The sequence below is a fragment of the Clarias gariepinus genome, chromosome 16 (genome assembly GCF_024256425.1).
Source record: "Clarias gariepinus isolate MV-2021 ecotype Netherlands chromosome 16, CGAR_prim_01v2, whole genome shotgun sequence".
Lineage (NCBI taxonomy): Eukaryota > Metazoa > Chordata > Actinopteri > Siluriformes > Clariidae > Clarias > Clarias gariepinus.
In genome coordinates, this window is record NC_071115.1 from 11,659,201 (window position 1) to 11,681,108 (window position 21,908).

At 39.8% G+C, this 21,908-nt stretch overlaps 1 protein-coding gene across 2 annotated transcripts in view; it reads right to left on the minus strand.

Annotated features, from left to right (window-relative positions):
• spop (speckle type BTB/POZ protein) overlaps positions 1-21,908 on the minus strand; it is a 118,733-nt gene that overhangs the window by 44,749 nt on the left and 52,076 nt on the right. For both annotated transcript variants that reach the window (XM_053514627.1, XM_053514628.1), the window contains exons 3-5: positions 13,361-13,682; positions 11,025-11,146; positions 10,581-10,732 (exon numbers count right to left, since the gene is read on the minus strand). In XM_053514627.1, the coding sequence (XP_053370602.1) occupies positions 10,581-10,732; positions 11,025-11,146; positions 13,361-13,438 (352 nt within the window). In that variant the 5' untranslated portion in view covers positions 13,439-13,682. The remainder of the gene's footprint in view (positions 1-10,580; positions 10,733-11,024; positions 11,147-13,360; positions 13,683-21,908) is intronic.

Consider the following 21,908-nt stretch of genomic DNA (forward strand, 5'->3'; position numbering starts at 1 on the left):
CGGGCGACCCCTTCGATAGAGCGAGGAGCAGGTGAGAGCAGAACAGAAGGAGCGAGTCGACTGGTCTCACTAGACGCAGCTCCCTGGCAGCTCCGTCGGAAACGAGGCTTGCTGCCTGCATACGTGAGCACAAATCTGCAGCTTTGGCTTAAATGTAAAAAATAAATTAATAAATAAATAAATAAATGTTTTTTTGCACAGGAGGTTCGGTCTCGACAGCACAGGAAACAGCAGCCAAGGTGCAAATTGATATCAGAAGCTGGTTGCCTGAGTGCATGCTTTCATAAATAAACATTCATTAAACACCAGGAAGATTTGAGAATTTCTGTTGGCTTAGGGTTAAAACATCAACGCTGCAGGTGTCATTAATTTAGCAACAGGAAACAACGTGTAATATATTACTCTGTTTAATAATTAGCAGCGCCATTCCAAGACTTCCAAGTCCATGGTAATGACCATAATGGTCATCATAAAACCGTAAAGTTGGTGTGTCTGTACATTGAAGATATTTGTGCAAAATTTATTTGTTGGGACGCAAGGTGAACGCATAAACATGATTTTGGGATTTTTTTTTTTGTCCGTTTGTTTCTTTGTGCTCGCATCACGTAACAACTACTGAACAAATTTTGACAGGGTTTTCAGGTGTGTTTGTAGTAATATACAGAGAAGATATGCCATCATATGCTTATATCTATTATCATTAAAAAAAATACCTTGAAAAAAAACGTTCTATATCTAATGAATAAAAATGATCTCGCATATTCATTTCACACACTTCAAGGTAACACGTAAAAAATTTCATTCCAAAAGTCAAAAGCTGCCATTGTACATTTTTTTTAAACTCTTTATTGAGCGTGCAATTAAATTCCATGCAAAGGAATGGAACAAAGTCACGAAGTTGAGGTCAGTTCAGTGACACTGGCCTGGCAGCAGCGTTGGAGGTGACAAGTCACCAGTCCAGGTCAGATACCAAGGTTCACTGACAAACCATCACAGATTGCAGAGGAGCCGAGGATGGAGATTAGAGAGAGATGGTCAAAGCGAATCTATGACAACGATCTGGACAAACAAGAAATGAAAACATGAGGCACTCCAGATAAACAGTGTTGAGCGATTTGGGAAAAGCTGCTCTCTGAAACCCAAGATGCAAAGCAGCAGAGAAAAGTCCCCTCACCAACATCCACCCCCCTTCCCAATGTGCAACCAAACTGTGCCCATGCTCCAACGTCTAATGGAAAGCTTTCCTAAAGAATGCAGGTTATTCTCTGTCAGTTAAGTCCCTGATTAAGGAAAAGAAAAGGAAAACAATCCAACATGGATATCAGATTGTACTGGTCAGGGATCCAGATACTTTGGGCCATATGATGTACACTACCAGTCGAGCGTTTGGATTCACCTTCTAAATCAATGGTCTTTCCTGTTTTTTTTATTATTTCTTTCTACATTCTTTTTAAGGCCAGAAAATCTAAATGAACTTTAGTCTTGCTTTCCTGGGATGGTCTTCATGAGAGCCAGTTCCATCACGTTTTTTTTTTTTTTTGCAAATGAACTTGACAATACTGTAGTGCTAGTCCAAACAGCTTGCTAACTGCAATAACAGCAGCTGTTTGGGTTAGTCCACAAGCACTACATTACATGTGTCTATAATTAAACACTTAATGTTCGTTAAAATGCAAGTCACTATACTGTAATGTGTAATATTACTCTTATTAACATCATGATATAAGGTAGGCAAAGCTCATTATCAGCTAATGTATTGATGCCTTAATATCATTTAATGCAATTTACATTCATGTTTTATCGCATATGGCAGACACCCTTATCCAGAGCAACTGAAGGTTAAGTGCCTTATTCAAGGGTCCCACAGTTGCAAACTGGTGGTGGTGGTGGGATTTAAACCTGGGACCTTTGGATCATTAGGCCAATGCCTTAACTACTGAACTACCCCTAGCCATTTAATGCACTTCAGGTAACTATTGGGGAAAACAAAGTTTATCTGTGCTACAACAAGTTGCTCATTTGAAGTCGTTTTATTCAAGGTATAATCTTGTGTTCACATGCTCTATAAACTCATCTTGGCCAATAAGAGAAGCATAAATCAGGACTAAGAGAGAGAGAAAAGAAAGGAAGCTGGGGCATGGAAAGTGCTCGGTGTTAAGCGATTCATATTCAGGTCCCAGGCTTCTGGGATTTGTGCTCTCACAGTCCACTGAACTGGAACAGCAAGTGGGGCCAAAAGACTTCCACGGAAACGTCAAAAGGTCACACGCATACACACACGATACCAAAAGTCGACAGGTCAAAAAGGGCTTCAAATAAAAATGAGCCACAGTAAATCCAGCACCTATGTGTGACAGATATATATATTGACACTACATAAATAAATATATATAGTGATTGATTGTGTATAAGCCAATAAGCTGATTCGGGCACCAATCACTTTTCATTAGTATCTCTTTTGGATGTACTGAAACAAGACCCAAGAGTGCAAGATGGAGAGAGAGGGAGAGAGAGAGAGAGAGAGAGAGAGAGAGATCATTATAATGTACTTGTAAAGCAAAAGAAACACAATCTCATCTTAATTCAGCAGCCGCGTCTATAGTGAAGTGTCAGCACAAACGCTTCTGGGTATTGACGTCCTCTCGAGAGACATCAATACAACCTGATACAATAAACATTCGGCGATAATTCTGACTCTATAAACCGGGAGTAAATCTCTCTACTGGCCGAGCACTCAATACGACGGCACACGATTGTCATGCACTCGTTAGAGACTTGAATGCTGAAGAGCGGCTGCAAGTGATATCGCGACACCGCCCCCCCTACACACACCCCTCGCCCTCATCTGCTGATTAGAACGCTGACACTACGCTACAACCAGTGCTTTTCAGAGAAGAAAAATGGATTTCGAAGGGCCTGTATTGTACCATTTCTTTAACAAGTTAATTCCCCTCGGATAATGTACAGGTTTTATACCGCCGGTTTCCTTTTATTCCACTTATCCTCCGAATTGTCTGTTTTAGCATCTTACGTTAACAAGCTACTGCTGAGCAACAAACTGGGGAGGGGTTTCTTTCTTATGGGATCACATATGGGGCAAAATTTAAGTGGCTTTTTTTTAAGCTTAATGTATTTATCTCGCTTTTTTTGTTCATACTCACGCTGGAGACCTTTCTGAACATCTCAAAAAGCAAAAATAAAATATATAAAAAAAAAAGTCAACCATTAAACGTTACGAGAGCATTTAAAGCCATCCTCGTTCTACCCTTTAACAACGATCTTTGTACTGCGCTGCTTTCGGGGAAATTCAGCAGCCTGCGCATAATCCTGTTTTTTTTTTTTCCTCCTAAAAACTCTGAACGAAAATAAAGCCGCATTTAATGTGTATTAATCTTCACTAATGGTATTTTCCAGGGTAGTCCATCTGCGTGGTTTTAAAAATGGCAGGAAATAAAAGCCTTTCCTTGCCAGCAGTCTTGTTTTGTCTGTGTGTGAAGGCATTGGGCTTCCTGTGAGGTTAAAGGCAGTGTTGGCAGAGTGCCATTGTGGACAAACCTGCCAAAATGGGAAAACTGCTTCCAAAACCCTGAAACGGAGCCGGAGAGCCCGAACATGCCAAGCCCAGCAGCAGAGCCCTGGACGCGCACTAAAATCCCATGCTCTGCCACAGCCGTTTAAAAGAGCAAACGGGAACCAGAAGAGAGAAACGAGAAGTCCAGTCATCATGATAAAGCCAACTGTGAACTAAATGCCAGTTGTCTTTTTTTTTTTTTCCTTTTCTTTTTCCACCACCACCAGCTCAAAACCATCAACAGAACCAGCCTTCTGCTGTTCACGGATTTGATGTACAGCCTTCGAAACTGATTACGTAATCACTATCGGAACAGTAAAACCAGATCAGCGTTCATGCAATAAACAGGCTCACCAAAACCGGACTTAAAATTGGAAACAAAAGATTCCAGCCTATCCACATCAGACTTTGATGTGTTACACATTTTGAGATGCTTTTCAGCATAAAACAGTTGCAAAGTTATTAAAATTTCTGCTGTTGACTCGGACATCACATAGGAGGGAGATTATCAGTGTCTCGTATGTCTTCCATTTTCTAATAATTGCTCCCACAGTTGATTTCTTCACACCAAGCTGCTTCCCTATTGCAGATTCAGTCTTTTCAGCTTTGACAGCTCTTTGCACTTGGCTATAGTGGCGTTTGGAGTGTGACTGTTTGAGGTTGTGGACAGGTGTCTTTTATCCTGATAACAGATGCCATTAATACAGGTAACGAGTGGAGGACAGAGAAGCCTCTTAAAGAAGTTACAGGTTTGTGAGAGGCAGAAATCTTGCTTGTTTGTAGGTGACCAAATACTTATGTTCCACCATAATTTGCAAATAAATTCTTAAAAAATCCTACAATGTTATTTTTTAGATTATTTTTTTCTATTTTCCATTTACTTATTTTCCTATTTTGTCATAGGTATCCCTATGATGAAAATTACAGGCCTCTCTCATCTTTGTAAGTGGGAGAACGTGCACAATTTGTGGCTGACTAAATACTTTTTTGCATCACTATAAACACCTTTAAATTTGATCAACATGGCTTCCATTAGTTAGTTAGTGCAGTAATCTGAACTGTAATGATGCAGGAAGTAAAAGTGATGAAAGTTTAACAACATGCAATCAGTCCCCAGGTTAAAAAAGTCATGGCCTGGCATGAAGCCTATTACAGTATATAAAAATCTTATTTAAATACACCGGTTTGTAACAAACCCACACACTACCCTGTGACGAGCAGGAAAGCGAACAGTGTATGCAGTGTCACTTTCAGTCGGATCATGCTACCATTAACACTGGTTTCTACTGTATATGTACCTCTGTATTTGATTGAATTCGTTTGTGCAGCCTTGGTTTGGTGTTTTGATCGCATGGAGACCAGGGACGGCTGCAGAGCCTGGCCCCGTACTATCCTCTTGTTCTTATTATTACTCTTGCTTGGAACAGTTCTACTAAGGAACGATAAAGATGGCTGTGGACCGCATCTGCATTTAAGGCAAACTCTTTTACTTCGATGGTTTGTGACTACAGTTACTTTGATAGTTTTTGACTTGTTTAAGTGAAAAATTGGTAACCATAACACACTGCCATGTACACTACTGGACAGTTGACCATATCACACACAGTTACAAAAAATAAATAAATGTATAAAAAAAAAATTTAAAAAAAGAGTACGTTTTTAGGTAGTTGTGCTATCTGGTATCAAAAAAACAAGGATGGGTTAACTTTGGACTCTGGTTCCTCTCAGGGTTTCTTCCTCGTTCATCTTACCAAGTTTTTCTTACCAAGATAAAGCTATAGTCAAGTCTGGTCAAGTCAAGTCAAGTCTGCTTTTTTGTCATCTTCAACCGTATAGAGTTAGTACACAGTGAAACGAAACAACGTTCCTCCAGGACTAAGGTGCTACATGCAACAAGGTGCTAAATTTACAAGATACTAACTAACTAACTAACTAACTAAGAAGACTAATTAGCTGGCTAGCTGAGACAGGAACGATTTACATGACAACATAAATTAACAGCATAAATTTACAGAAAAACTAACCAGCTAACTTCGGGACCTAATTAGCTGGCTAGTTGGGACAAGACAGATTGAGATTTAGGTTAACAGGGAACTATCTACATTTTCATACAAAGGAGGCGACGTATACTATATTCATAAATCTATATATTTTTTACACCACTTATCCAGAGCAACTTGCGTTACTGCTTTGACATCATCAGTAAATACATCCTTATACTAGTTCACTATAGTAGGGGTAGAAGATCGCTAGTGACGCAGTTGTATGGACAACTAGAGAAAAGTTTATTTCACCACCAGAACAGAAAACAGTCTGGATGCACGTCCTCCTCGATCTCTGAGAGATGGTGGGACAGGTTGAGCTGTGCTGGAGGATTAGTGGTGCAGTGCGGGGTGTGATTAAAGCTTTAACGTATAAAGTGGGTGCCGGGCCATTTTTGGCTCTGTAGGCAAGCATCAGTGTTTTGAATTTGATGCAGCTACAGCTACAGGAAGCCAGCGGAGGGAGCAGAGTAAGTGGGGTGATGTGGTGTGGGAGAACTCAAGAAGGTTGAGAACAAGTTGTGCAGCCGCATTCAGGATCAGCTGCAGAGGATGAATATGGTGCACAGAGAAATCTATTACTCTAATAAACACCAGACGTGCCAATCTGCGCAAGCTACATGGTTCAAACTTACCTGCCTGCTAGCTCCGGATCAAAATGAGTGACGCATATTATGGGTTATACAGTTACACAACCACTTTAATGCAGTTAATAAAAGCTCTTCAAAATGCTAGCTTTTAAATGTCACGAGCTCGGCAGAAGAAAAAAAGTCAGGGATTTTATTTATTAATTTATTTATTTATTTTTGCGCTGACTTCCAGTTAAAATGATGCTTCAGGTATAGGCAAAGTTTATTAGGTTTTGTTTTGGACTATTTCGTTTTATCTAGACAAAAAAACGCACATTGTTCATGCATTGTTTATGATTTAAAAATAAATTATGATCAAAAAAACATTTTTATCTTATGTCTTGTTTAAAACATTCCAAAACATTAAATGAAATTACGAAGCCAGTGAAGTGAAGGGAAAATAAATAAATAATAAAAAATAAACAGAATAACTAAAAAAAATTAATTAAATTTTACGTGTAAAAAAACAAAAACAAAACAACAACAACAAGGTCATGTCGCGGTGAAACACCTTGAACAAGTTGATAACAGAAGTTTGCAGACAGCAGGTGCGTGTGAGTATCAGGTATCAGCTGGAACTCAGCTCTGTGATATTAATATAATTTCCAAAAAACATCCAGAGTTTCTTGTATTTTTTTTAAATGTAGTATTGAGGAATACTAAGTTCTGCAGGCTTTCTTCCTGGCTCTCACTTTTATCTTCCATTTTCAGTCCAATCGCTAAACCTGAATAGTTTCAGCAAATTATTTTGTTTGTTAAGTCACACAGTAATTTATGAATCATTAAAAAAAAAAATCGAATTTAAGGCATGAACCAGTGAGAAACAAACGGGTACAGATGATGACAGATGATCAGGTGATGCTTAATGACGAGTGGTTGGAACAGACGAGAGGGGAAATGAGGTTGCTGCTGAGATTGTTACATAAACAATCGATTTTTTAATTGTTTAAAAAGTGTGCGTCACAGTAAAACACTTGTTTTACATCATAAATTTTATTCAATATAAAGAAATGATAGATGGTTTAAGTGTTTTCCAAAGTAATGTATATATTTCATCAAGTCAGAAAATCTTTTAATCTGTTCACAAGTTGCATGAGAAACGTGAAAGACCCTGTGTAAATATTCATGCTAAAGCAGCGATCCACATGCTTTATTGCTTTATCAGGACAGATGGGTAATAAAGCACACACCAGGGCTATAACAGGTTCAGCTGAATAACCACCTGACACGATCGATACACGGACTCGGCCTCTAAATACATCCAGCCCTCTAGCGAAACCGATCCATCCTCCAGTTAACTCTCCAATCACTTAATCAACCCGAAGCACAAACGAGCTCTACCGCAGCCACTCATTCATCAGCAGCTCGGCCGTTTATTAGCCAGTAGAGACTGGAAAGATGTGGACGAGCTCGATGGCAAAGACTTCTTTTGGAAGAGAGAAAGAAAAAAAAAAGGATCCAGCAATAGACATTAAATGCTACAAGCCACTGACTCCACTCTCTTACTCAGCACTTAACCGCTCGTCTCTCTACGCGTTTATGATGTAGTGTAATTGAGAGAAAATGTTACAAAAATGGAGCTGTTCTTTTCCGTTCCAGCCACCCTCGCCTATTATTCTGCTCCGAGCCTAAACACACACCCACACGACTCAGACAGGCTCCATAAACAGCAGTCGTAATGTAGTGCGCCTCTGCTGACTCGCAGCCCTCTTAATTAAAGCACTTTACTTTGTTTTTATTTCTCTCCCGTTTTTTTTTCCTCTCGCCCCTCTCTCTCTCTCCGTCTCGTTCTCCTCTCTTCCACCCCCGCCCCTTCACGATGAAGCCAGGATTAAATTGGATTCTAAATGATCCAGAACCGATAGAGCAATTTCTGCTGCCATTTTTTTCTCTTCTCGCGCGTGCCCTCCGTCCTCCTCTTAAAAACTCTCCCAACAGAGCGGTCGTGGGCTTCACTTTTTCCAGCGAGGGTTTTTTTTTTTGTAGGTCCACGCATCTCCCCCGGGAACTCTGAAGACTGTCAGAGAGAGAGAGAGAAAGAGAGAGAGAGAGAGAGAGAGAGAGAGAGAGAGAGAGAAGAGGGGGGCATGGGTTGGGGTGAGATGGCGTGATAGAAGAGGGACGCCCATTAAAGTGCAGAAAATGAAAGAATTTGGAAAAATGTAACCCGAGGCTTTTTAGCCGCTCGGTCATGCTTCAGGAGGAAGAGAAGTCAGTGACTAAAGCTCACACACCTCCACTTCCCATCACTGTGAAGAGGTCAAGAAGGCTTTTTTTTTTCGCTTTAAATTCACTCATAGTGAAGAGTGAAAGTTTACTCCACCGGATAAACGAAAGCGCATCATTAAAGTTAAAACCGCTCCCGGTGGTCAGACTGATTTATTTGGGAAGACGTTTATAAAAATGTTGAGCGTTTAAGATCTGATCGATATGTCAGTCAATAAAGGTAAAATCCCCCACGCATTTAAGGTATTTTTTTGCCTGCAGGGATACACCCGTCTGATTACAGAAATACAGTCTGATGTTTAAACGAGGTTCTGAATTTACAGATTTTGTTTAAGCCACAAGGCTCTCCAAGCTCTAGCAAAAACTTTTTAGGATAAATGACATTACCGCAAACTGTTGGTGTACATGGATAATGAGTAGAAAATTTAATAAGAATGCGACAAATGAAAAACAGACCATAATTTACTAATAATGATGTAAACACTCAGACTCGGCGAGCACCAACACTACATCTAAAACTCCTACTTATTCTATTAGGGTATAAATAAACAAGACAGCTTTTTGCCAAAACAATCAAAAAAGTATTAAACAATTAGTGTCTGAATAAATTAAAGCTGTGTGATTAAACTGATTATGCAATTTAATTAATCTTTAGATGGTCAGTTCAATTAATATATAAAACAATACATTTTGTGTGTCAAGGCGAAAGTGCCCTAAAAATAACCAAGACGATCACATGCTGCCTCTGAGACACGACAGCAGCCAACTGCCATTTTTTCAACATTCAACATTAGGAACTACATAACTCACTTGGAAAAAAGTGCTATCCGCCCCTTCCGCTTGCAAGACGACCATTATCAACGACCTTTTACATAATTGACGCGAGAACGCAGGTATATACCATCCCTCTCAAACATACAAATGTTAAGTGCTTCAGACGTTGTCGCTATTTGCCGAAGATGCAAGCAAGACCGAAGGGGGTGGAAATTTTCTACAAAAGCTGTTGTATATTAGCAAAGAATTAATCAGCATGGAATGAGGCTTGTGGAATGTGTCCCAATTTGTCCCAAAGCTTCACAGTCAGTGTGCAGAGCAGGAAAGTTCATAAACACCCAAAACCTATGGCAATGTACTGGTAATGCATCTTAATTTAGATTTATGAGTCTACAAAAAAAAATCATCCCTTTAATCTGCATCATTGCATATATATATTATTATTTTTTTTTTTTTTTTACTATTTATACACTTGAAATACTTAATATTAAGAGTTGACCGAATTTGTATTAGTATTTTTTTGAAATCCATGTGCTTGAGACAAATCAGACAGACATTACAGTTATTGAATGGAAATAAATGGCAGTGCAGAGAATCAAAAATCAAATGGAATTGAGTATCTCCCTGTGATCCACTGCTAGTGAATGAATCATGACTATTTGATTACAATTGAACAAAACTAAATGTTTAATTCGCCCTTGCTTATTACATCGCTGGACAATAACAAGTAACTGAAATATTTATTATGAAAAAGTCATTTATTGCTTAAAAAAAAAGGGTGGTTCTAAATGATAATGGGACTTTCTCAGGGATGTTTTTGTGCACTGGTTTACACGTCAGTGTTTTTCACAACATTGTTCCCTTTAAATAATAGCTGTTCTAATCAGAATAACAATCTGTGCTACTATTATGGACTTATACAACAGTTAGTTCCAGTCTATTAAACTGATGGGCGTTTCACCAGTGCCTATACTTTCCCATAACCACAGCGGGACGTTTTATTCTGTGTGTGTGTGTGTGTGTGTGTGTGTGTGTGTGCGGGCATCACTCCACTCGTCTGTGCCCACGACATAAAATTCCACTTCCTATCTCGAAACGGTTTCTGCAGTATAGATAGTGTTTAATCGATTTCTTGTTGTTTAAAAAACTGTTGTATAAAAGCAACATCACATTCAGAGCTGTGCTGTTGTACCCGAGTATCGGCATGGCTGTGATTAACTACGACACACCCACGCGATATATACGGATGTCACGTCATCATATCAAGATCATGGACTGTGATATTTCTTGAATATTCTGTTCTCCCAATTATAGATTAATTAAGAACACAAGACTCACCCATGGCTTTGGTCTCTTCGCCCTTAGCGTTAAGGATGGAGAACTTAAACTTTGCACGCACTTCGCTCTTTGGACAGCTTACCAGGAGCAAATAGAGGGACAAGTAATCTTTACTCTCTTCATCTAACCCTTTCGGGTTCACCCGCAAACACCTGAACAAGAACAGAACATTAATCTGTTAGCTACCTCATCGCTAATCAACAGTTAAACTCTGTTCATCTCCGCTTACACCTTCAATGAACACGAGTGTCTAAAGTTAATTCCCCGGACATTTAAACTTCCTTTTTTTTCCCCCCAGAGTGTAAAGAGAATAAGGAGAATGCTAACACATTTAATTACTAAGTGCAAAAGAAAATCTCACAATGCAAATGATCAAAGTTGTCTACCTGAAACGGGATAAGTAAATAAAAGCAACATTATGTAGAAACGTCTGAAGCTTCATACCATTTGAGTTTGTCGTTTGCTCCTGAAGAGAAGGTGGAGCTTTTGATGACCTCGCCCATCTCCTCCCGACAGAAGCTGAAGTTGTTGATGGTCCACATGTAGGAGAACTTCACTACTTTGATCTGAATCACAGAGACAAACAAACACACACAGAGAGACATTTATACACTTTTTCCCCCGTTTTGTTTTTTAAGTAAATGGTGGCCAGAACTTCAAACACGGCCACATCCAAACTGTCTTTCATCTCCATAGAAACAGAGAGGAGGGAGAGAGAAAAAGATGGGTGTAAAAAGGTATTTAAAAAAAAAAACACTAGTTAGACAGGAAATGGGAAAGATATGTGGTGTACAGGTTTCTTAGATCTTCTGCATGAGGCCGGTGTGTGATGTGTCTTTTGAAGATTATAACGAGCTAAAAAAGACCACAAGAGAATATAAAGAGATGTTTATTACTTTGCATTTTGGTCAGTGGTATGGGTTCTAGGGTTAGTTAGTTGGTTGGTTGGACGAATGGGTGGAAGCATGGGGGGCGGGGGTGGTCAGAGGAATGGAAAAGAGAGTCATGGATGGGTAAGTGAATAGAAGGATGGTTGGATAGACAGTTAATGTGAGGATGGAAGGACAGGTGGACGACTTTGGATGGATAAATGGAAGGACAGGTGGACTATGGATGGATGGGTGAAAGGACAGGTGGACTATGGACGGACAGATGGAAGAACAGGTGGACTATGGATGGATGGACAGGTGGATGGATGAACGGACGAATAGTAGGGTAAGTGGATGGATGAATGTATGGACTGATTAACTTGGTTAAGTGGATGAATGGATGGATAGATAGATGGATGGACTGACTATTGGTTTAGTGGATAAATGGATGAATGAATGTGGATGGACTATAGGGTAAGTGAATGGATGGATGGATGGATGGATGGATGGATGGATGATGGGTGCATAAGTGGATGAATGGATGGACAAGGGCAAGTGGATGGACGGATAGGTGGATAAGTGGATGGACGGATGGGTGGATAAGTGGATGGACGGATGGGTGGATAAGTGGATGGACGGATGGGTGGATAAGTGGATGGACGGATGGGTGGATAAGTGGATGGACGGATGGGTGGATAAGTGGATGGACGGATGGGTGGATAAGTGGATGGATGGGTGGATAAGTGGATGGATGGATGGGTGGATAAGTGGATGGATGGATGGGTGGATAAGTGGATGGATGGATGGGTGGATAAGTGGATGGATGGATGGGTGGATAAGTGGATGGATGGATGGGTGGATAAGTGGATGGATGGATGGATGGATGGACTATAGGGTCGGTGAATGGATAGATGGACTAGGGGAAGTGTACAGATAAGTAGATGGACTAGGGAAGTGGATGAATGGATGGATGGATGGACCAGGGTAAGTAGATGGATGGATGGACTAGGGTAAGTAGATGGATAAGTGGATGGATAGACTAGGGTTAGTGGATAGATGGAGGGTAGGGTAATTCGATGGATGGATGAACAAGTTTTACGTAAGGGAGGAAGGACAGATGGATTTCAGATAGTAGAGTAAGTGGATGAATGGATGGATGAATGGATGGATGGATGGATGGATGAATGCCTAGATAATTATAAAGTGTTTATCAGTTACAATATAGATCAGTGATTGGTTACAAGTACAACACAGTTAGGCTTTACACACTGATCACCACCAGTTGAGCAAATCTACTCTCTCACATTCACCCATCAGCAGTAGTGATGTAAGAAAACTTATTGTAAAACATTACGACAGTTCTCTCTGAAGCAGGAGGCCATGTCGAGGTTACGGTCATCAAAAAAAAAAAAAAAAAAAAAATCAGACATTACTTTTATTTTACTAGGTTATTAAACTTTCTGCAACCTGGATGAAGCAGATAACAAGTTAAAGCTATTATTCTGTAAAAAAAAAAAAAAAAAAAAAAAACTCGACTACTTGAGTAGGCCTTGTCTAAAATGTTTGAGAGCCCCCTGGGTCAGGGCCAAGTAACAATAACCAGATTCCACTAATCTTCCTACTACAAAGAAGTGCCTTTGAAGCTTTGTATATCCTTGTTTGAATATACAGTGCCCTCCACAATTATTGGCACCCCAATAGGGAGTTGTTACTGTACTCGACTTGTTAATGAACACACCCATTTCTGTTGAAACGGAGTGTGTGCCCTTCCAATTAGCAAAGTTACTCGAGTTTCTCAGGACTTAGCAGTAATTCTTTTTTATATATAAAAAAAAAAAAGTAGCATTGAACTGGATGGATTCTGTACTTTAAGACTTGTGTAAGTAGCCCACACTGATATCACACACTCACCTGTGTGTAACACCAGCTCTCAGCCACAGGGCCGCTGGTCATCTCAGCAGGAGGGGGCGGACTCGGGACCCTGGACATCGCCAGCTTTGAGTGTGTGGTGTGAGGGTGGGGGGCACAACACCTATCAGCAGATGACAGACCCACACACACACACACACACACTTCCAAACACTCCCTCTGTGAGCGAGAGGACTTCCTCACACACTCTTAGGAGTGTTGAGCTGCGACACCTGGTGATGGTGGTGGTGGTGGTGGTGAAGAGTCACTCAAAGATCAGATCAGCGGTGAAATCTTGAGAGGTGTGTTTAAGTCGCACGAGAACCTGCCAGAGAGAGAGATAAGGGGGGGAGGGATTAAACTACACATTCACTAAGTGTTAAAGTATTACATGATACTTTATAAAGAAATCGGTCGCATTAATTTGACCCAAAAGAAATGCGTCGGAAACACTGCATTAAAGATAAATAAACCATTTACTTGTGCAGATCTTCAACGTAGCTGCACTAAACCCTGACGTTTTAAAGCTTTCACACTCCTCCTCTGATCTTCCAGTCACAAGAACACCCAATTATCAGGCCTGTCATGAAGCAGTTCAAGCACAAACCCCAAGAACATGCAAGACACACAGATGTAATCTCTCCCTGTGTCTCTTAAAAAAAAAAAAAAAAAAAACCTTGAGCCACCTCGTCCTTTACTTTCCGGTTCCCTCGTTCTCCGTTCTCCTATTTCTCAACCTGCGAGTCCTTCCTCCGGCAAAGCAGACGAGCGAGACACCCACTGCGCCTTTTTTCTTTTAATTAGCGTCCTATTGAAAGGATAGATCATGGCCTGGTAGGAACTTCAAGAAATTACAGGACAGGTTTAAAGAAGAAGGGGGGGGGGGGAGTTAAAAGAAAGGGTGATCAACAGAGGAGGACGAAATGGCGAGAGGAGCGGTAATGAGAAAGGGATGATTAAGCAGTGAGAGAAGGACAAGGACAGAACCCGCCGTCTGATATGGAGAGGACGAGGAAATAAGCGGGGGGAACGATATATAACAGCAGAAAGAGAAAGAAAAGGTCAACAATGAAGTTTTGAAAGGCAAAGTGAAAGGATCACTGAGTTACTCGGCATTTTATTTGCATACCCTTATAGCCGTGGATATCTAGTTTAATTAAAACTTGGGATAAAACTTTTTTTTTACTTTTTAGTATTAGAGAACCATCGACCATTTCTGCCTTACACTCGTGTCCTATTTGGAGCTGATAAAAATTAGAGGGGAAAAAAAAACACTGATGGCATTTTCACTCAGTAAAACAATAAAATATTAATCGCTCAAGTTAGGAAACAAGTCGGTGCCCATTTGCAATTTAAATTACCGTAGACTTCCTTGCAATTAATTTGTGTGTGTGTGTGAGAGAGAGAGAGAGAGTGTGTGTATGTGTGTGTACTCATCTGTCTCCCGCTGCCTATTTTCTCAGCTTCATTTTTAACGGTATTTGTATCATGTCTATTGCGACTGTCAACTAATCAACAGGAACCTCACTTGGTGGCAACATAATAATGTTCGCAAAGCAGCTAACAATCTCTCGACTCTGTAAATAGGCCCTGATGACAGGAGCTCTGAGGTAACCGGCGCACACACGTCCCGTACGCGCTGACATGCTCGGACCTACGCATGCATGCTTTTTTTTTTTCGCATCGACGTAAAAAAAAAAAAGTTACAGCTCAAGACGAGAGCCTGTCGAGACTGAGGAGCGAAAGTGAAGTCTGCTAATCGAAAGCCTTTTTCATCAGACATCTTTAGACACTTCATTCATCTCTCTCTCTCACTCTCTCTCTCTATTTCTGTGGCAGAGACAGTGATTAATGGGTGATAATCCACAAGACATAGAGGACAAACACGCTTAGAATCCTTGTGTGTGTTGTTACACGTACATGCATGCATACATACAGACAGGCTCCGCCTTCAATTTCTTTCATTTATACCAAGTATACACACTACGCAGGAGGACACACTCATGTGTGGAGTTGCTTCTCGACAGTGCTGATGCCTGAATGTTGTTTGTGTCCCTTATTGACTTTGGGGTTAATGTTTACCCGTGTGCAAATGTTGACTTGGCTGTTCCGCCAATCTCCTACAGAGATGCTAAACGCAAAAAAGACACTACATAAATAAAATATACAGCTATTACAGGTCAGCTAAGGCTGAGCGATATGACAACCTGATCTCATATCACGACACTTTTCTGAGATACACGTTATGTATCATGTTCTACTGGACTAGGAAGTGCAGCTGACGGAAATAAAACCATTAGACTTTAAGACTCACCTTGTCGGACTTAGGAACAAGTTCCATTCCTGAAGCACTCGGAAGTCAGATTTGTTCTTAAGCCTGGGACTACCTGTATTTTGCTTTTCTGCGCACTACGGATACAAAAAAAATGTTATCCGAGTTACGTAGCTGTGCAATTAACAAGCCGTTCCACCCACAGACATGTTTTTTTGTTTATTCTTCCCCCGTTCTGTAGTGTAATGTTTTGCGTAAACACTTCTTCCACACTTTCCAAAAATACATAAACTCCCCCTTCTAATACTAACAACTTTTAGAGCTGATCCCAAAGTCTGGTTCATTATGATGAGTGAGAACACAATCGTTTCCCACTCTGGAATTGTGCCCAATCGGAATCATATATAGAAACGAATGTCCATAAAAGTAGATAGCTGTTTGAGCGCGACGTCGTCAGTGCCGTCAGTCTCGTCCTAAATCTCTGCGAAAGTCATATCCTCTGTTGCTCTCGATAGGTTTTCCCGAAATACAGGTAGACTTACAAACAAGTTTCGTTCCAGGAGCATGTGCTTAAGTCGGATTTGTCCTTAAGTCGAACAAAGTGAGCCTTAATCGCTTTGGACACAAAAATACAATGTAAAGGTTACTAGTCCTCTTGACAAAATCTCTGTCTTCTTTCCCTACATTGCCATCATATGACCAAAAACCATAACCGTGCCTTTAACTTACGAGGGGAATCCCAGACACCATTTTTTTCCTCAGACCTGTTTTCCACTGTATTAGACTTTGAACTCTGTATTAGACTGTGAACTCAAAACTCTGTTTTGGTGAGGATTTTCCAAAGTTAGGATTATTCACCATCAGGACAGCCGTTTTCTATCATCATGCTTTCAAACTGATTTATTGCAACCCGTGAGGGTGATAATTTTTTTTCACACACACAATATACAGGACTTTGGACATTTTATACATTGAATAACACATTGAAAATATTGTATATAATCATAAATATTGGTGTCTGGTGCACTGCAGTGTCTATTTTTCTGTACGATACACATAATATACTTCTGTAATTTGTTCACATCTACGGATGTTCGTAAATCCGCGGTCCGTTCGTATCTGCGGAAACTCGTAATTTGAATGTTTCTAAGTCTGGGACTACCTGAATTGATAATATTAGAGGATTGACTTTCTTGTTCAATTCTTTTATTCTTCAATCTTTAATGGCGACTTTCAAGCCAAGCAAATGCATCAGGCAACCTGCTTTATTAGGGAGTGTAAATAAAGTGTGCCTGAGTACAGAGAACAAAAATAATGGGAACTCTAGTTAGCAGGTAAGTGTGGAGACAGATTGACCGAATGTATCTGGACATGGTACACATCAATCTGTCTAATGAGAAAACGTCATAAATTAAAAATCATAATTTGATTTCACTTGTTTTAACTGAATAATTTTGCTGGCTTAAATTAAAACAAACTCCATTGAAAATACATCATTTTTCGACCACTTAAAACCATAGTTATGCTAAAAAGGTTAGCCTTTAAGTACTGGGTAGCACCGTTTCCGCATACCTCCAGAGTTTGAATCTTGCATGAATCTCTGGTCTGTGAGTTTGGTGTTTACATGTTCTTGGTGGGGTTCCTCCCACAGTCCACACATCCTGGTGTTTCCAAACTGCATTACTGGGTGTGAGGTGTGTGTGTGTGTGTGTGTATCTGCAGTAAGTCAGGATCCAACCATCTAACATCCTCTGCCTTGTGCCATACGCTTCCTGGAACAGACTCCTGACAGATGATGTATTTGTCTTTTCTAAAAGTTAATTAGTATAAATTCGACAGTTAGAGTGCGGATCATTTTTGTCTTACCCTTGTATGTCACGCCACAGACGAACCAGGGTGAAAAAATATGCTATTTAAAACACTTCCATTAGATCCGCAGATGTGAATGCGCTTTATTATTTGTTCGTTTCTGTTATAGATCTGCTGCTAACGCGCTTGTGTAGACGTCCCTTAAGAGTCGTATTAATCATGGCTGAGGAGAGAAAAACGTGGCTACGTGCTGCACGCAAAACTGCTCTCGAGGAACCATAAAACCTTTTGTAGTACTAGAATATGTTTAAGGCCTCTTGTTCTGACAGCTATGAACTAGTATTATTGGGAACATTAAATTTTAGGAAGGATTTGTCAACCCAAGGGATAAGCCGATAATAAAAGCTGATGATTAACTTCTGATCGTTTAAAGTCTATAAATCAGTTAACGAAGCACTGACTGACTTAAAAAATAAAATAAAATAAAAAACTCAATCTTTTATCAGAGAAATTTTTCTTTTCAAGTAAGAGAGAGAGGGGAAAGTGAAGGTATTAAACGTTAGATGAGGCAAGACATACAGCAGAGAGCATTAGACCTGCCTGAGAAGACATAAAAGCTATAGCGAGGTCACAGAAAAAGCCCATGTGTGAAATTACCTCAGGGCTTGTTTTTTTCCAAGCTTTACTGATGTGACAATCTCTCTGCATGGGTTATATTCCACGTTTCATGTGCGTGAACTCAAACCAGGGTTTCAGATTTAAAAACGTGCACGCAGAAAAAAAAGTAAACAATCCAGACAAAAGGCAAACAAGTCGTGTAATTTCTCGTACGCCGGTGCAGCTACGAGCTCAGGTGTTGGTAAGAGTGTGCGACAGGAGGACTCGGCTGCCGGAGGTGATTTAGCCCTTCAGGAACTCATTAAAAGCAGACGCTAGCCTGCCAAAATAATTAATGAATTATCAGAAGGAGGAGAGTGAGAATCCCACACGCAGCGGCTCTGGCCTAAAAGTTTCTTTTAGCAGTGACTTGAAAGAAGCAGATCAAATGCAAAGCCACCCGGCAGATTTTTTTTTTTTCCCACTGGTTTCTGCTTCATGGGTAGAAAAGGATGTTTCTTAAATAGAAATGATCAAATATATACCCAATCCAGAACCTCTAAATGTCCCTGAGCAAGCAGGCTGTGCCCTGTGTAGTAGAAATGGAAATGGGAGGAGAAGGAATTAGAAAGACCAGGGTCATAAAGACTTCAGGTTTTTACTTTCCTCCTGTTTGGTGCTTGTAAAAGCTCGAAACTAACATGTCTACTGACACATTTTCTATAAGTTCATAAAAAAATAAAAAAAAATTATAATTTAAAAGGGGGGGGGAGGGATCATATATTGTTTTAAAGGAGTTCAGATCATGTCATGGCATCTCTGTTGAAATCGTAGCCATTACATTTTTTTAAGCGCATTTAAAATGAAAAATAAAACAACACATATGGCATTAGGTAACTAAGTAACAACATTCAGTTGTTATTTTAAGACACAACAGTCAGCTGTTCTGAAATAAGAACCATGATGAAACTGGCTCTCATGAAGATCATCGCAGGAAGGCAAGACCAAACTTACCCTCGGCTGCAGAGGAGAAGTTCATTTAGCGTTAACAGCCTCAGAAATCACCAATTAACAAACAGCACCTCAGATTAGAGCCGTTATGAAGTTTTTACAGAAACATCTCAATAACTAACTGTTTAAAGGAGATTATTGCACATTTTGCACACCTTCAGAATTGTTTTATAATGTAAAAGGAAATAAAAGTTGCCTGTGGTTGGCCTGTGTCTCTTCTTATGCATCACAGAGTCCCGAAAAAGAAGATGAAGTGACTTGAATGTCTAATCCAAAACAGGAAGATACAGAATATTGTTAGGTGAGCCAAGAGGACGTGAAAACGGGTTGGCTTTTATAAGGCAGGTGACAAAAAACACAGCAAGTCATGACTGTAGGGTTTTTAAAAGAAAATGTAGCAGTTCCTTACGAGTCTGGCCAATTCATAGCGAATCATAAGGGGTTTGAGATAGATAGTCCGCAGGTAAGTCATTAAAGATTGTCAACTGACCAAGATCTGTCAAGATTTCATTTCAGCAGAAAGGTCAAATGTTGTAACATGTTAACTTACTCACTTTAGATTATGTACAGGACTTCGCAAAAGTCTCCCTTTAAATAAAAGAAATGAGAACACATGTTTTACTGCGATAGGCTGCAAAGTGCCTACGGATACAATTCAAAAACGGGTTGCTTATGTACAGTAGCAACCTCAACAGCAATCTCACTTCCCCTCTTGTCTGTTCCAACCATTTAGCATCACCAGTATACTAATCACTGATCATCTGTAATCCTGTTTCTCACGGTGTCATGCCTCAAGTTAAATGTTTTAATGCTTGAAGGATTCATAGGTTTCCGTTTTGCTTGACAAACAAAAACATTCCTCTAAATAATGCTCAGGTACAGGGAGGGACTGATAATGAGAGTCAGAAACTTCTTTCAGGAACCTTGGAGAACTTTTCCTCAAGACTAAATGAAGTGATCATCTAAATAATCATCTGCCATACATGTCCATGTAAATGAGTGGTTACTATAAAAACCATAACGTCTTAGCAAATCTGTGATTTTAATAGCAGTTGGTACTTCTAGCAGAGCTAATGTTAGAAAAAAATATATAAAATCAAACTTCTGATAAGTAATACACAATATACAACAGTGTGGTTAAAATCAGATGGCATGTATTACTGTTCTATAACGGCATGCCTAGACCCGGCTGTAACATGAATATTAGGGGTTGATATTAATACATTACTGTTTCTATACAGGTAGTCCTCTACTTACGAACGAGTTCCGTTCCGGGAACATGTTTGTAAGTCGGATTTGTTTTTAAGTCCGACAAAGTGTGTCTTGTACACCTTTGACATAAAAGCGTACCAATCCACTTGACTTTATCTGTCCCCTTATACTGCCATTATATGGCCAAAAACTATAACCGCGTCTAAGAAAGTGAATTTCACAATGAAATGTCAAACGATACAGTGTTGTCTCTGCGCCTTTAAATCCCAGACGCCATTTTATCACAGAGCTGAAAAATATGTAAGTTCAATTCAATTCAATTCAATTTTATTTGTATAGCGCTTTTAGCAATTTTCATTGCCGCAAAGCAGCTTTACATAGTCAAAAGAATTATTTAAGTTTGTATGAAATGTGAATTTGTATGAATCAAAATGGTCAGTTTGTCCCTGGTGAGCAAGCCGAGGGCGACAGTGGCAAGGAAAAACTCCCTGAGATGGTAAGAGGAAGAAACCTTGAGAGGAACCAGACTCAACAGGGAACCCATCCTCATTTGGGTGAAACAGAAAGCAGTAAATGATCTGCATTTATACAGTGTGTAGGGTGGGAGGCAGTTCAGCTATAATAGCTGATGTTAATTGATGTTAATATGGAGTCCAGGTAGTTATTGAAGACCCAGGTAGACTTGTAAGAAGTTCCAGGCATGAACTATCGAACTGTCAAGTCCCCAGAGAAACAGTTGCCAACACCAGTCAAGGCCAGAACCATTTTCTAGGTAGAGTAAGTCAAATGTTCGTTAGTCATACCGGTACTAATAGCTCATACATAGGGACTTATCCGTGGCTCATAATAAAGATATTTTTAAACAAAGTAAAATTTATAAATTATCATTAACATTATCAATGTTGATGTTTTGTTGAGTGAGTAGCGGTTTTCCACATAGAGAAAATGCTGATAATAAAATAAACAGAAAACTAAATTGTCTTCCAAACTAAATTGACTTTGATTAAAGTTAAAAACTTAACCATAATCTATTAACATAAAATTAACACCACATTATTTAGTAATTAAAAAAATGTATTTAATAAACAAATGATTATACTATATTCATTGTAGTGTCGATCCTAAGTTCAATTAATATTACTAGAGCGTAACTGAGAATACATGGATGACATTTTACGTCTGTTCATTTGTCCTCGTCTTTCTGCTGCAGCCAACATTAGAGCCGCAACTGTTGCCGTGATAAATAAGGGCATTTGTGCATGCAGGTAAAATGATGCATCGTTACAGTATAAATATAATTACTCCAGGCACGGCGAGCGGCACCTACTGTTTCCGCTTCATCTCCCTAAGTGGCTGTTACTAGAAAAATGGAATTTCAGGTTGACGGCGCTGACAGAGACCTCAGTCCAGCCGTCTGGAGCAGTGACGGTAGCAATAAGCTCACCAAACTAGCGCCGTGTTCATTTCTGTTTCAACTTTCCACCCACATACACGCTCTCTCTCTCCTTTATCTCTCTGAGGAATTAATAAAGCTTGTTAATAAAGCAGGAGTTTGATTAACCTGGCCTCACACTGACACTTTACTCTAAGTGTGATATTGGAGTTTTGAAGCCAGACAGTCAGACGCTCGGAGTGAGAATAATCAGATCT